General features: G+C 49.6%; 1 protein-coding gene across 10 annotated transcripts in view; it reads right to left on the bottom strand.

Annotated features, from left to right (window-relative positions):
- Window positions 1-13,472, bottom strand: part of CNKSR3 (CNKSR family member 3) — a 150,077-nt gene that overhangs the window by 104,840 nt on the left and 31,765 nt on the right. The window contains exon 1 of one of the 10 annotated variants that reach the window (XM_089332544.1): window positions 13,154-13,173. The exons of the other annotated variants lie outside the window; for them this stretch is intronic. Within the exon in view, the coding sequence (XP_089188670.1) occupies window positions 13,154-13,169 (16 nt within the window). The 5' untranslated portion in view covers window positions 13,170-13,173. Of the gene's footprint in view, window positions 1-13,153; window positions 13,174-13,472 lie in introns of those variants that run through there. 10 annotated transcript variants of the gene reach the window in all.

Here is a 13,472-nt window from a genome sequence, read left to right as displayed (position 1 = left end):
CAGCCATCATCCGCTGCCTTCCCAGGCACAATAGCAAGAAGCTGGATTGGAAGCAGAGCAGCTGATACTCAAACTGGCACTCCCATATGCAACAGCTTAGTCCACTGCTGCACAATGCCAGCGCCAGCTTTTCAGGTTTTGTTCTGTTTTGTTTTGTTTTAATTTATTTCACAAGCAGAGAGACACAGAAAGAGCATGCATGTGCACTCCCATCTACTGGTTCACGCCCCAAATGCCAGCCAAAGCCAGAGGGCTCCAGCCAGGAGTCAGGAATTCAATGCAAATCTCCCATGTGGGGTAGCAAGAAGCCATGGACCTGAGCCACCACCTCCTCCACTTCCCGGGCTCTGCATCAGTAGGAAGCTGGAATCGGGAACTGAGCTAGCAACCAGGAGCTCCAATAGGGCACATGGGCACCTTAACAGTGCTAAGCTCCTGCCCAAAACCTCAGCTTTGAGAGGTCAAATGGATGAAGCTGAATGACTGCCCCCAAGCTGTGAGTATTCTACGTGAACCTGTCCAGCTCCCTCCTTGCACCTTTCTTAGATTCACTCAAGGGCAAAGTCCCAACCTGGCAGTGCACGGCACAGCAGCGGGAGACTTTGGGATCTTCAGCACAAAACTCCCACAGCTTTGCCACAATTGTGTCCTGCTGGGATCAGCACCAGTTACACAGTGACCCAACTGAAGCCTTCTCTTTGTCTCCTGAAAACCCAGTTTTTACTACACTCTGCGGTCCCACAGGACTCTCACCTTACACAGCCACCTTTGAAGAGACCCACCCTGGGGCTCTAACTCTGACCTGCTGAGTGATCTGGCACAGAGCGCCTGGCCTCGGCACCAACGTGTAAAACACAGGAGCTGGGTGACCATGCCACATCCCCCCAAGCCCTGCACTTGCACGATTCTAAACCTGTTCGGGGAACACTCTCTTCTTCCCATTTGTGAATGCATAAGGTACCACCTTCTTCCCAAACCCCTGTGAAGAGAAGGGTCACGTCCTCTACTGTCAAAGCCAGCTCCCAACAATGGAGCAAGTAATTGGCACCAGTTGTATACAGTTAACTGACATGTGAGAAAGCCCCACTTTTCAGGTGAATACACTGAAAATACACTCTGTACAACCATACACGCCCAGAAGGAGAGCAGGACTGTAAAGGAATTGTTGGACTTCTTCATTTTCCATCATATTTAATAAGCCACAGTTGTGTGCACAGCATGAGCAATCACAGAGCACTGGCTCAGCTGGACAGTCAGGACACAGGGCAGCCAGCCTCCCTGTGACAGCCCCTCACTGTGGCAACAGGGTCAGCAAGGCCCCCTGCCATCCCGCTCTCAGCACACAAGATCACGTTCCTGAGCTTCTCAAAAAATAATATATATATACATACACATATACATGTACATATATATATATATATCTCCTACACCAGCAAATCTCCACCCTGACACAAGACACAGGTGTGTGAAAGAGGGTTGAAAGCCAGAGGGAGCCACAGGCCCAGGCTTCAGCACCCTCAGGAGAGTGATGTCACAGTGTGGGAGGGGCATGAACACAGGAGCATCCATCATGAGAGCTGCAAAATGATGAGAAGGGAAACGCAGATGAAAACACAGGAGGTTTCGCCTCCCTCCACGTAGGATGGCTGTTATCCAAAAACCAAAAAACAAATGCTGGCAAGGCTGTGGAGAAAAAGATACCCTAATACACAGCTTGTAAGAATGCAAACTGGTGCAACCACTATGGAAAACAGAGATGCCTCAGAAAACTAAAAATAGATCCATCATATGACCCACTTATCCCATTATGAATAGATCTAAAGCTCTATGAAAGAGCACCTGCGAACCATGTTTATAGACACTCAATGCACAACAGCAATGATATGGAATCAACCTAGATTTCCACCAACTGATGACGGGATAAAGAAAGTGTAAACATACACAATGGAATTATTACTCAGCTGTAAAAGAGAAGGAAACCCTGACATCTACAACATAATGGATGGAACTGGTCATCATTATGCTATGTGAAATAAGCCAGACCCAGAAAGACAAATACATTTTCTCTTATCTGTGAAAGTTAATATATAGAGTTTAAGAATTGTGTAGCTGTCATATCCTTCGATACTAAGTTACAAATCTTGCTTTACTCAACACCATGTACATGACAATATACTCTTCTTTCCCCACATTAAAAAAAATCTGCAAAATAAATGGCTTAAATTAAATTCTAAAGTCTTTAATGTAAAATAAGATTGGATTGGTATCTCTTACCAAATACTACAATTAAAAGGAACTCAAGTTACAAGGGAACACATAAAATTCCACATATAATAACAGCAAACAGTTCAGCATCAATGCTTACATGGCAAGTGCTTTTCCAAGCATACACATACACACACATGCTCCTTCCCTCTCTCTCCTTTGGAGGTGAAGAGCTGAGGGTCCCAGAGGGGAAGTGAGATACCCCCTGGCCACATGGAGCCAGGGCTCATCCGAGGGGCTGGGCGCCCTCCCTGAAGATGCCTCCCCTCCAGCCTCCAGCGAGGAACAATCATGGACATCCTGTGGCTGAAGTAAGCAGAGTGCAGTTCTACAGGACAGGAAACCACACAGGTCATTTGAAAGCGGCTTAGTTGGCCATCTGTGACAACCACTGGAAATCTTCCTGGCCACACCAAAACAAGTGGCTCTGCCCTGAGATGGGTCAGATGAGAAAATACTTCAGGGCAAAGATGCCAGCAAAACCAGTCTGTGACCAGCTGGAAATCTCGTTTTTAACAGCATTCCACAGTACAAGTGGGGTGTGTTCCCTCTATCCTTTCCAGGAAATCCAGGTAGAATTATTGTCTAGCTGTCTCCCTCTTGTATGTGGCTCTAGAGACTGGCCCTTCAGGTCGGAGATGACCTGTGTGGATTTGCAAACTCTACACCCACAATTCCCAAACTCATGGTTCAAAACTTTAATCTACAAAAAGGCAAGTTGCACCTTTCTGGGACCAAATAAAAATAAGTATGTTGAGTTGTGCACTTGGACTTTAGGTGTGCCATTAGCTCCCATGAAAAGACAAAAGCAGATAGAGAGACAATACTAAGAAAAAGGAGAAAATGACAAGTAGCCAGCACGGCAGGTCAGCATCCACCTGCTTGTAGGAGATATCTCCAGGGCTGCAGAAACAAAACACCTGTCTGTGGAGGCTCTACGTGGAGCAGAGCCCAGGTCACCCAGCTCATGCACTGACCTGCCTCTCCTCACACAAATAAAACAAAGGAAGCACCCGCCCTACAGGCACACACACAGGGTGCAATGACGCTGGCGGAAAGCTGGAGATTCTGTAAGACCTGGGGGTCCCCTGGATCTGGACTGCAATCCAGGCTGGATTCTCAGGGAATCAACAGAGCAGCCCCTGGAGGAACAGCTAGGAGGAACAGCAAGGAGCACGGAGGAAGAAGGAGTGAAGAAAGACACAGGGAGTTCTGCTCCTCCACTTTTTTTTTTGGGGGGAGGGGGTTCTAAAGGAAGAAAATGTGGGAGCAGAGCTCTGTGGAAAGAGGTGAGCACAGAGAACAAAAGGACAGGAATGCAGGAGGCAGCCAAGAGGGAGGCCAGAAAGGGAAAGCAGATTAGATGGCTACTCTGTTTCCACAAGGAGCTTGACAGCCATGGGGGAGGGGGTCCTCAAGGGAAGCGCAGGCCCTGAAACCCTTGCCAGGAACATCCCAGCCATCCTCCTCATTCCCGCCCAAACTCACAGACATCACTGACGTCACCGCTGCGCTTCACCTGCCTGCTTCTCTAGTGTTGGAAACGGGGCACCACCCACAAAACCGCCTCCGCTCAGGGGCCCTGAAACCCTGACTTTCCCCAGACAGCTGACTCCGCCGAGCCACCTGAGATCCACTGACTGGTGCAGGGAGGCATCGGCCGCGTGCCGCTCTAGAATGCTCTGGGCCTCGGTCATCAGCTGGCCCTGCAGAGCAGCAACATCTACAGATGCCATCGTCCCCTTACGGCCATCACAGCCATTGTTCGGCCACCCAAGAAAAAGCCATAGGTCACATACTGGAGAAGTAACCCCCACGTACGAGCTTGCATAGGGCATATGCATAATAGTCTACTGAAAAAGAAGTATCTGATTTGAAATTCATTTTAAGATATATTTATAACCTACTGAAATAACTATGTAAGTACTGTAGACTTATACCATATCATACATAGATAAATACATAACCATATATTATACACACACACACACACACGCAGGCACACCCTGACCATTCAGTCTGGAACAGGTCATCCTTGTATCACAGTCCCTTCTATCCTACTGCCTTTTTAAATTTTCCTTCCAAAGTCGTCACTGTGAAATCACTTATTAAGTTAATGGCTTCCTGTCTCTCCTCCCTGTAAAGCCACACAGTCAGGACACCACCACCACCACCTCCCTCCCCGTGTTGGGGTCATCTGCCTTCTGACTTAGACCCTCAGGTTCCCAGAACAGACTCGCTCAGAAGGTAACCACTGAAGGAATGAGATGAGCGGACCACGCCACCAAACAACAGAAGGGCATGACGCAAAAATAAGACAGAGTGGACGCACAAGGGGTCTTCCAAAGGTCGCTGCAAAATACGTATTATGAAAATATTATCCATGTACTTCAAAAATGTTTGTAACAAAATTAACTTACCTTTTAATTCCATTTTCCTACAAGTTTTTGAAGTACCTTCACAGAATCAGACACCCGGGCTAAGAACCAGCTCAACGTCTCAGTCTCCCACACGTCCAGGGACAGTTACTCTCCAGAATCCAGTTCCTCAGTTTTAAACTAGGATAACCTGAAGTGATGTGCTTATGAGTTCTCAGTAAATTATTAAAAATCACTCTACTGTTGAGACGTCGAGTTACAGAGAGTACAGACAGAGAGAGAGGTCTTCCATTCTCTGGTTCACTCCCCATATGGCCCCAACGGCTCAAGCCGGGCTGATCTGAAGCCAGGAGCCAGGAGCTTCCTCCTGGTCTCTCAGGTGGGTGCAGGGGCCCAAGTGCTTGGGCCATCATCTACTGCCTTCCCAGGCCATAGCAGAGAGCTGGATTGGAAGAGGGGCAGCCCGGACAGGAACCAGCGCCATAAGGAATGCAGGCACTGAAGGCGGAGGCTTAGTCTACTAAGACACAGCATCGGCCGCCTGCATCAGAGTTCCGGAGGGACAGCTCTCTGGTCAGCTGTCCTATTTTCCAACCCATTACACTTGACTGAGAGGGTTCCCTTCTTCTTAACAAACTCTGTTCAGCAAATCCCCAAGAAGTCTGCCCATACTCTAGCTGCAAACACCTGGCTTTTCAAGTTTCAGCAGAAACAACTTTCAGAGTAAATACACGTAATACAAATTAAAACAAAGAGCACCTGCCCCAGGCAGGCAAGCCCAGACAATGCTGTCCACAAGGCAGCGAAGTCCCTGGATGGGCTTCACTGACAGAACTGGCCCCGAGTGTCATAGAAACACCGTGTGCTGGCTGTGCTCAACTCGGCCTCCCTTACCCAGACTGACACACGCATTATTTATACACAAGTGAGATGAAAACAGCCAGCAACAGCACATCTGAGCACCTCCAGATCTGAGGACTAATTATCATCTGTCATCATCGAAGCTGCATGAAATGCTAAATAGCATGTTACATTAAAAGAAAAGGAGTGCCTATGAAATTAGAAGGTATTCCATTCCCTGTGTTACCCAGGCACGCCTACTCACCCTCAGGTCTCAGCTCAGTCATCCTGTCCACTGGAAAAGTTCCCCAGTCCACAATGCTGAGTCCCCTGATCAGGCACTTCAGGGCTCCCTTGCCTTCCCTTCACAGTTGCTCTGTGACTGAATATTTGCATAGCTGGTGTCTGCCTCTCCATTTTGACAAAGCTCCGTGGAAACAAGAATCAGATGGCTCTGTTCACCATCGTTTGCCCAACAGCTAGGAGAGGTCCAGGGAGGGACGGAGCAGGTACTCAAGATTTGTCTGCTGAATGAATGAGTTCAAAAGATGTCAAAATTTTTGCTTCACTCGGCTAAGACTTGGCTAGTGTTACGGTTTGAATATGCTTTTTCCCTTCTGAAACGCACATGAAAATTTGACTGCCAATGTGGCAATATTGGGAGGTGGGACCTTTAAGAAGCAATTATGAAGTGAAGACAGATGAACGCAGTTCTCACGGGTCTGAATCAGTTACTACAAAGCCAGGGTGCTCCGAGTCTTTTCTCTTTCCACACATGCCCACTTGCCCTTCGGCTTTTCACCGTATTATGATGCAGCTCAGGGCTCTCAACAGATGCAACCACCTGACCTTGGCCTTCCAGGCTCCAGCCTCCAGAACCAAGACCCAAACAGATTTCTTTCTTCATCAATTACCCAGTGTCAGGTATTCTGTTACAGCAACTGAAAACGAACTATGACAGTCTCTACAAGGCTTGGCCATTCTAGAACCACCAGGAAATACACACTGAAAACAGCAAAAGGGCTCAGTGCAAGGGCTCCACCACTTCCTGTATGCTCCTGCTCATGGGCTGCACCCAGTGCATTTCATACAGGAGCCTCCCTTGCCTCTGCTGGAACTTCCAAACAACCGAGTCAGGCCCTTGAGTCTCCCAATGAGCTCCTTCAGAGGGCCTGCCACTCAGGAGGTAGAGAGGCAGGTGTTAGAGGAAGGAAAAGGGCAAGAAAACTAAAGCATCCCTGGCGCTTACCATGGTACACACATTCATTATTGAATCCACAAAGGACCCTTTATTATCACCATGACACAACTGAGACTTAGAAAATTTAGTAACTTGCTCCAAGTAGTGCAGCTAATCAATGATCCAACAGGAACAGGTTTCTAATTCTTTATGTGCAAAGGAATTAGACAAGTATCAGAGAGCACAGACAAGTTGCAAGTGGCTTTAAAGAATGGAGAAAGGTTAAACACTGAGTCTCAGAGGGCAACATCATGAAAGCACTTAGCGGGCCGGCGCCGCGGCTCAGTAGGCTAATGCTCCGCCTTGTGGCGCCGGCACACCAGGTTCTAGTCCCGGTCGGGGTGCCGGATTCTGTCCCAGTTGCCCCTCTTCCAGGCCAGCTCTCTGCTGTGGCCAGGGAATGCAGTGGAGGATGGCCCAAGTGCTTGGGCCCTGCACCCGCATGGGAGACCAGGAGAAGCACCTGGCCCCTGGCTTCGGATCAGCGCTGGCCATAGCGCGCCGGCCACGGCGGCCATTGGAGGGTGAACCAACGGCAAAGGAAGACCTTTCTCTCTCTCTCTCTCTGTCTACTCTGCCTGTCAAAAAAAAAAAAAAAAAAAAAAGCACTTAGCAAAGCGAATATTGACTGATCATTGTCCCTGTGCTAGGAAAGTCAAACCATTTGACTCATGCTATTTTATTTATTCTTTATAAATGCTGTGAGGGAGGCACTACTATTATCACCAAATTATACAGTAAAACTGCAGCTTAAGAGAGGAGACCTGGGCAAGGAAACTGATAGCAGTGTCTGAAATCTGCACCAGAAGTGTATGGCTCCCATGCAGAGAGTGTACCCCTTCCCCCACCTCCCGCCATGATGCTGCAGAGCACAGCATGGGCAAGGGGACAACAAAGTCACGCTGTGTGTGCCTACTATATGTCAGAATGACACACAGTATAGTGAGTAGAGGTAACACAGACTCCACTCTCTAGAAGTTTATGTGCACGGATAGAAGGCAGGGAAGACTGAGCAGGTCTTAGGAGTATGGGGACTGGGGCACGGTGTCTAGGCAACCTCCATCATTCACGTAAGTTCCCTGTGCCTCAGTTTCCTGCTCTCCAGAATGGTGCTGATGGCACTACCTACCTTCCAGGACTGTCACAAAGCTAATGGGCTAATAAAAATTCCTTGGTATATACCTGTTACACAAAAGGCACAAGTAAATAGTAGCTATAATTAATCTCGGAACTAATGAAAAATAAACTCAGATGGAAAGATGTGATGAAAGCAAAGAACCAGGGAAGGAGAGAGTTCATGGCCATCTGAAGAGGACAGCAGGTGGAGGGGGCCGGCCACAGGAGAGATGTGCTCAGAAACACGAGTGAGCAACCCACTGAGCACGTCAAGGGACGTGAGCCCAGCGCAGACATGGACTGCGGCCTCCCGGCACACGGAGCAGAAATTAACCAAAGATGATGCAAGGTTTGGACCCCTTTCAAAAATCTACACCCGACAGGAAAATGGCAACGCGAAGGAGAGAGAAGCAGAGGAAAAGGATGAGGTAATGCATTTCCTGCTGCACCTGCTGAGGGGACAGTGGCTTCTCAGCGAGTCAGAGAAGCGGGCTGAGCCCAGCAGGCTCAGGAGGCTGCAGACCAAGGCCCAAGGAAAGGCTGGCCCGAGGGAGTGACCACTGACAGGGCAGACTGTGTATAGCAACTGCCTTCCCAGTGGAAGGCTCAGAGACGCGAGAACACACACACACACTCTCCTGAGCACACAGCACATCCGGGAAGCGACACACGCCTGGCCTTCTTCCACCGCCCCTTCCTGGGCAGCCCTCCTCTGAGTCGGCCCTCCCACCTCTAACTCAGCAACTGCACTCCCAGGTAAGACTCAGCAATCTTCCTCCCCCATCCATGAGTTCCAGGCCCCCTCCCCAAGGGGAAGTGGGCGCCTCCCCTCTGACTCCCATAACCTTTGCCGTCCATCCTGCCCACTGGGCGTGCACAGACAGCTTTCACTCGGGTATGGTGATGGGCCACCACATGCCACCCTACTACTGACCAACAGGGCTGTTGGGGTACCCCCTTAGGGCCTGTTCCTCCTCACAGCTTCACCAAAGTCACCTTGGCAGCTGCACCCTCAATCACAGGCCAACCTTCTAACAGAGGCAGCCTCTTGTGCAGACAAGGGTATCCGGGGGCTGGGCCACTTCACTGCACTCTCTCACAAATTCCAAGTACTGTAGCTCTCTCCTCTACTACTTCCTCTTCCAGACCACAACTGAAATTTCTAGGATGAAGTCTTTTCCTTGTATTGCTTGCAGTTCCTTATGCATAGATGACCAACAAATGATCACTGTTGACAAAATGATGAAAGAAGCTTTTAGTCTAGTAACACCTCCAGCAACCTCCTGATACCTGGAACCAACAGGTAAGCCAAGAGGCCTCCAGGCAAGCAGTATTCGAGGGCTTGGACATTTGGGTTTTTGTTTTCTTTAAATAGATTTATTTATCTGAAAGGCAGAGTTATAGAGGGAGGGGGAGAGACACAGAGAGAGAGATCTTCCATCCACTGGCTCACTCCCCAAATGGCCACAATAGCCAGGGCTGGGCAAGGCTGAAGCCAGGGGCCAGGAGCTCCCTCAGGTCTCCCATATGGGTGCAGGGGCCCTAGCACTTGGACCATCTTCCATTGCTTCCCCAGACGTGGTACCAGGGAGCCAGATCAGAAATGGAGCATGGGATGCTGGCATTGCAGGGGGAGGCTTAACCTGCTATGCCACAACGCTGGCCCCTGGACATTTGTCTTTTACCTCTGCAAACCCAGCAGCACTGCCAGTAAAAGCAATGATACTATAATTCATTTTCAGTTTCCAGACACGGATGATTCAATGTCAGAGAAACCTGAAGAATATAAAATAACGAGTCCTCCTTTGAAATGTTACAGGTATGACAAAACCTATGCAATAAAGTACTTTCAGGTGACTCAATACAAGGACTTTATTGGGAAAAAAAAAGATTTACTTATTTATTTGAAAAACAGTTACAGAGAGAGAAAGAGAAAGAGAGAGGTTATCTTCCACCTGGTGGCTCACTTCCCAAATGGCTTCAATGGCCAGGGCTGGCCCAGGTGGAATCCAGGAGCCAGGAGCTTCTCTGGGTCTCCTACATGGGTGGCAGAGGACCAAGGACTTGGGCCATCTTCCACTGCTTTCCCAGGCACATTAGCAGGGAGCTGGATCAAAAGTAGAACAGCTAGGATGCAAATTGGCACCCATATGGGATGCCAGCATCACAGCTTAACCAGCTATCCAAAACGCCGGCCCCAGTACAGGGACTTCTGATTCAGACCCTCACCCAAACCTACTTCTCATTTTAGAAAGCTAATAAGTTGGCCGGCGCCGAAGCTCATTAGGCTAATGCTTCGCCTAGCGGCACCGGCACACCAGGTTCTAGTCCCGGTCGGGGCGCTGGATTCTGTCCCGGTTGCCCCTCTTCCAGGCCAGCTCTCTGCTGTGCCCAGGGAGTGCAGTGGAGGATGACCCAAGTCCTTGGGCCCTGCACCCCATGGGAGACCAGGAGAAGCACCTGGCTCCTGCCATTGGATCAGCGCAGTGTGCCGCCGTGGCGGCCATTGGAGGGTGATCCAACGGCAAGGGAAGACCTTTCTCTCTGTCTCTCTCTCTCACTGTCCACTTCAAGAGAGACATACTGTTTATGCTTAAGAGAGAATCAGATGGATCCACTGCTAGGAGTTATCAGTCACCTAAAAATCAAGAAGAGTAACAGTGAGCATGGCTTTCTGAGGTCACTCAGCAAAACTGTCACACGAGGATCACCAGGCCCTAGAGTTATGGTCAATACACTCCCCAGTCCTTGTGAATCACTCCTTCTTTCTTTATTAAAGAAATTAACTCGTGTAGAAGGCACTCTGTGAGCACAAGAAAACTTGTTCCTGAAAGTTTCCAACCAAAATCAGAGGGGAAATTTTTTTTAAAAATAGCTCTCAAAGTGATAAGGCTCACTTATCACAAAACCCATTTCTATGGAACATGAGAAGCTCATTGCTTCCTCAAGCCAGTAAACAGGATGACACCTCACACCGCTCCTCCCAGGAGAACTGCAAACTGCTCACTTTCTTATCGTTCTCAACTTTGCAAACAACCCAAATGCAGGACACATGCGGCTAGGAAGCCAGCTGCCTGCAGACCAATTTCACAGCTGCATAAAATCTACTTTTACGTAAAGAACACACTTTAAAAGAAGCCAATGAGTTTCAAAGAAAGACAATTCAGTGAACTATCAAAAATAATTATAATGGGGCCAGCACTGTGGCACGGTGGGTTAACGCCCTGGCCTGAAGCGCCAGCATCCCATATGGGCACCGGTTCGAGACCCAGCTGCTCCACTTCCGATCCAGCTCTCTGCTATGGCCTGGCAAAGCAGTGGAGGATGGCCAAGTCCCTGGACCCCTGCACCCACATGGGAGACCCAGAAGAAGCTCCTGGCTCCTGGCTTCGGATCGGCACAGCTCCAGCCATTGTGGCCACTTGGGGAGTGAACCAGCGGATGGAAGACTCTCTCTCTCTCTCTCTGCCTCTCCTCTCTCTGTGTAACCCTGACTTTCAAATACATAAATAAATCTTTAAAAAAAGCCACCCAGAAGCTGGCCCCATGCCCATGCCCTCAAGCTCCCACAACTGTAAGCTCAATAACCTCTTTTCTTTACAAAGTTATTCAGCCTTGGGTATCTCATTCAGTAACAAGAAAAATTGACTCATACATCACTGAGCACGCAGAACCTCAAAGGCTGGCCCTAGGCCTCCTGGCCAAGCTGTCTCCTGCATCCTGCACACCAGCCGCCCTCAGTCAGGATCCTTCTCCCGACACACCTTGCACCCCACACACTCACACTCTGTGGGCCTGTGCCTCTGATGCTGCCTGCACTCCCACCTGACCTGGCAAACTGCTTCTTCTCCATGACCAGGTCCTCTCCAGGCACCTACCACACCCCAGCTCTCTCCCCGGCAAAGCCCCTCACTTCTCCCTTCTGCCAACCCTGGCCCAGGCACCGCTTCTGCCTGTGTCTGACTCCCTAGCTAGCAGAATGACTTCTGGGCTAGAGCTGTGTGGCACTCTTCACACACCCACCGCACCTGGTCCTTCCAGACAGCTGCACCTGGAGAGACTCCATGAACAAACAAATGAAATGCTCGTCCTCTTGTTTTTAAACAGCGCTGTGTTTGGAAAGAGCTACCCGGGCAGAAAGCACCAATCCATGAATGCCCTTCTATGTAAAACCGCCTTTGTGAAAAAAATCACTCTCCTTTTTTTCCTGAAAGCTACACGTTATAAAAACCCCATCGGGTTCTTCCCCCTATAAAATGATCTTGACACCTCGCCATGTATCACGGCCCGTGCAGCAGCTATAACTCTGCAGTTGGAAAAACATGACGCTGGGAGGGAAGAAACTATCTGCCAAGGCGCTGCAAGCCTTGCTAAAGATAGAATGGGAATGTGGTGCTGGACACACGCGAGCCGCTGGCACTTGACTGCCTGAAAGCACACTCACGAACCGCATTTCCTGAGTCCGACCCGACTAAAACCTGCTTTCGTAGGAGGGCGTGTTCTTGGAAAGGGGGCAGAGAAATGCTCTTCTTTCGGCTTCTCTTCGTAGCTACACTCTGGGTCTTGAACAACTTGGCCTTCACCATCCCCTTGCTCCTGACACTAAGCAGAAGGTCAGCTGGAAGGGGAAAAAAAAAAAAGGCAGCAGCCACGACCCAAGACACGCAGCTCCCAGAAAAGGAGACAGATTTAGAGCAAGGCTCCTCCATCATGATTTCTGTCTCCACTTGGTTTCCGACGCTGGGCAACCGAGAGCTGCTCAAGTGCGAGTCTCCCATTTCCGGGGAGGGCTGCAGGATGCGGAGTCAGGTTCTCCCTGCAGAAACGTGACCCCAGCTGCCAGCTGTCCTCCCTCAAGCCTCAAGGTTGGCTCCAGGCAGGAAGACCCCCTTAAAAATAACAAAGAAAGGGAGCTCAGCATCCGAACTCCAACACAAAACAGAGTGGGGGAAGACGGTCCCCATATTTCATAGAAACACACACCTTACTGCGACAGCGAGGGTCGCGAGAGCAGCCCAGGGCTGGGGACCGTAACCACACACGTGGAGCCCTGCCAAAATCAAGGGCAGGAATGTGCTACCCAGAACCCAACCATCATGTCCCCATGGGGAAGTGCGTGTGGTCATGTATTTCAAACTTGCTTTTTCCAAACTAAAGTGCCTTTTACATGGAATTTTAACTTTTTTTATTCGAGAGGATGCACCTGGAAGAGACTTTAAAATCCGAAACTTTGTGCCAAAGTAATCTGAGTGTTTACACTTGTAATTTACTGTAACTGTATCCTGCTGGTTCCCCCAGCCCAGACCCCTCTCACCACAGCTCAGATTCATTCTGTTCTGCACAGATTCTGGGTTCACCGTGCTGCAGCCACCGCGGTGGGGGAGGCACCAAAGCAAATAAATCACAGACCGGCTGCAAGTCCTGATGGGTAATGGGGGGCGGGAAGGAGCAAACGTTCTCTCTGTCAGCAACGAAAGTCATCCATGGGGAGCAGGGCTGCGAACCAGGCACCAGTCAGTTGCTGCTCTGCTCGGGCCACCTTATTTGATGACGAAGGAGTAAAAGAAAAATGTAAAAATAACAAGTACCATAATGTGAGCTGGGCACCCACTCTTGCTGACTCATTAACACAA

The sequence above is a fragment of the Oryctolagus cuniculus genome, chromosome 5 (assembly GCF_051225735.1).
Source record: "Oryctolagus cuniculus isolate XC-2025 breed Fujian yellow rabbit chromosome 5, ASM5122573v1, whole genome shotgun sequence".
In the NCBI taxonomy this organism is placed as follows: Eukaryota; Metazoa; Chordata; class Mammalia; order Lagomorpha; family Leporidae; genus Oryctolagus; species Oryctolagus cuniculus.
The sequence above is the reverse complement of the archived record's forward strand: the minus strand, read 5'-3'. Positions and strand labels throughout refer to the sequence as shown.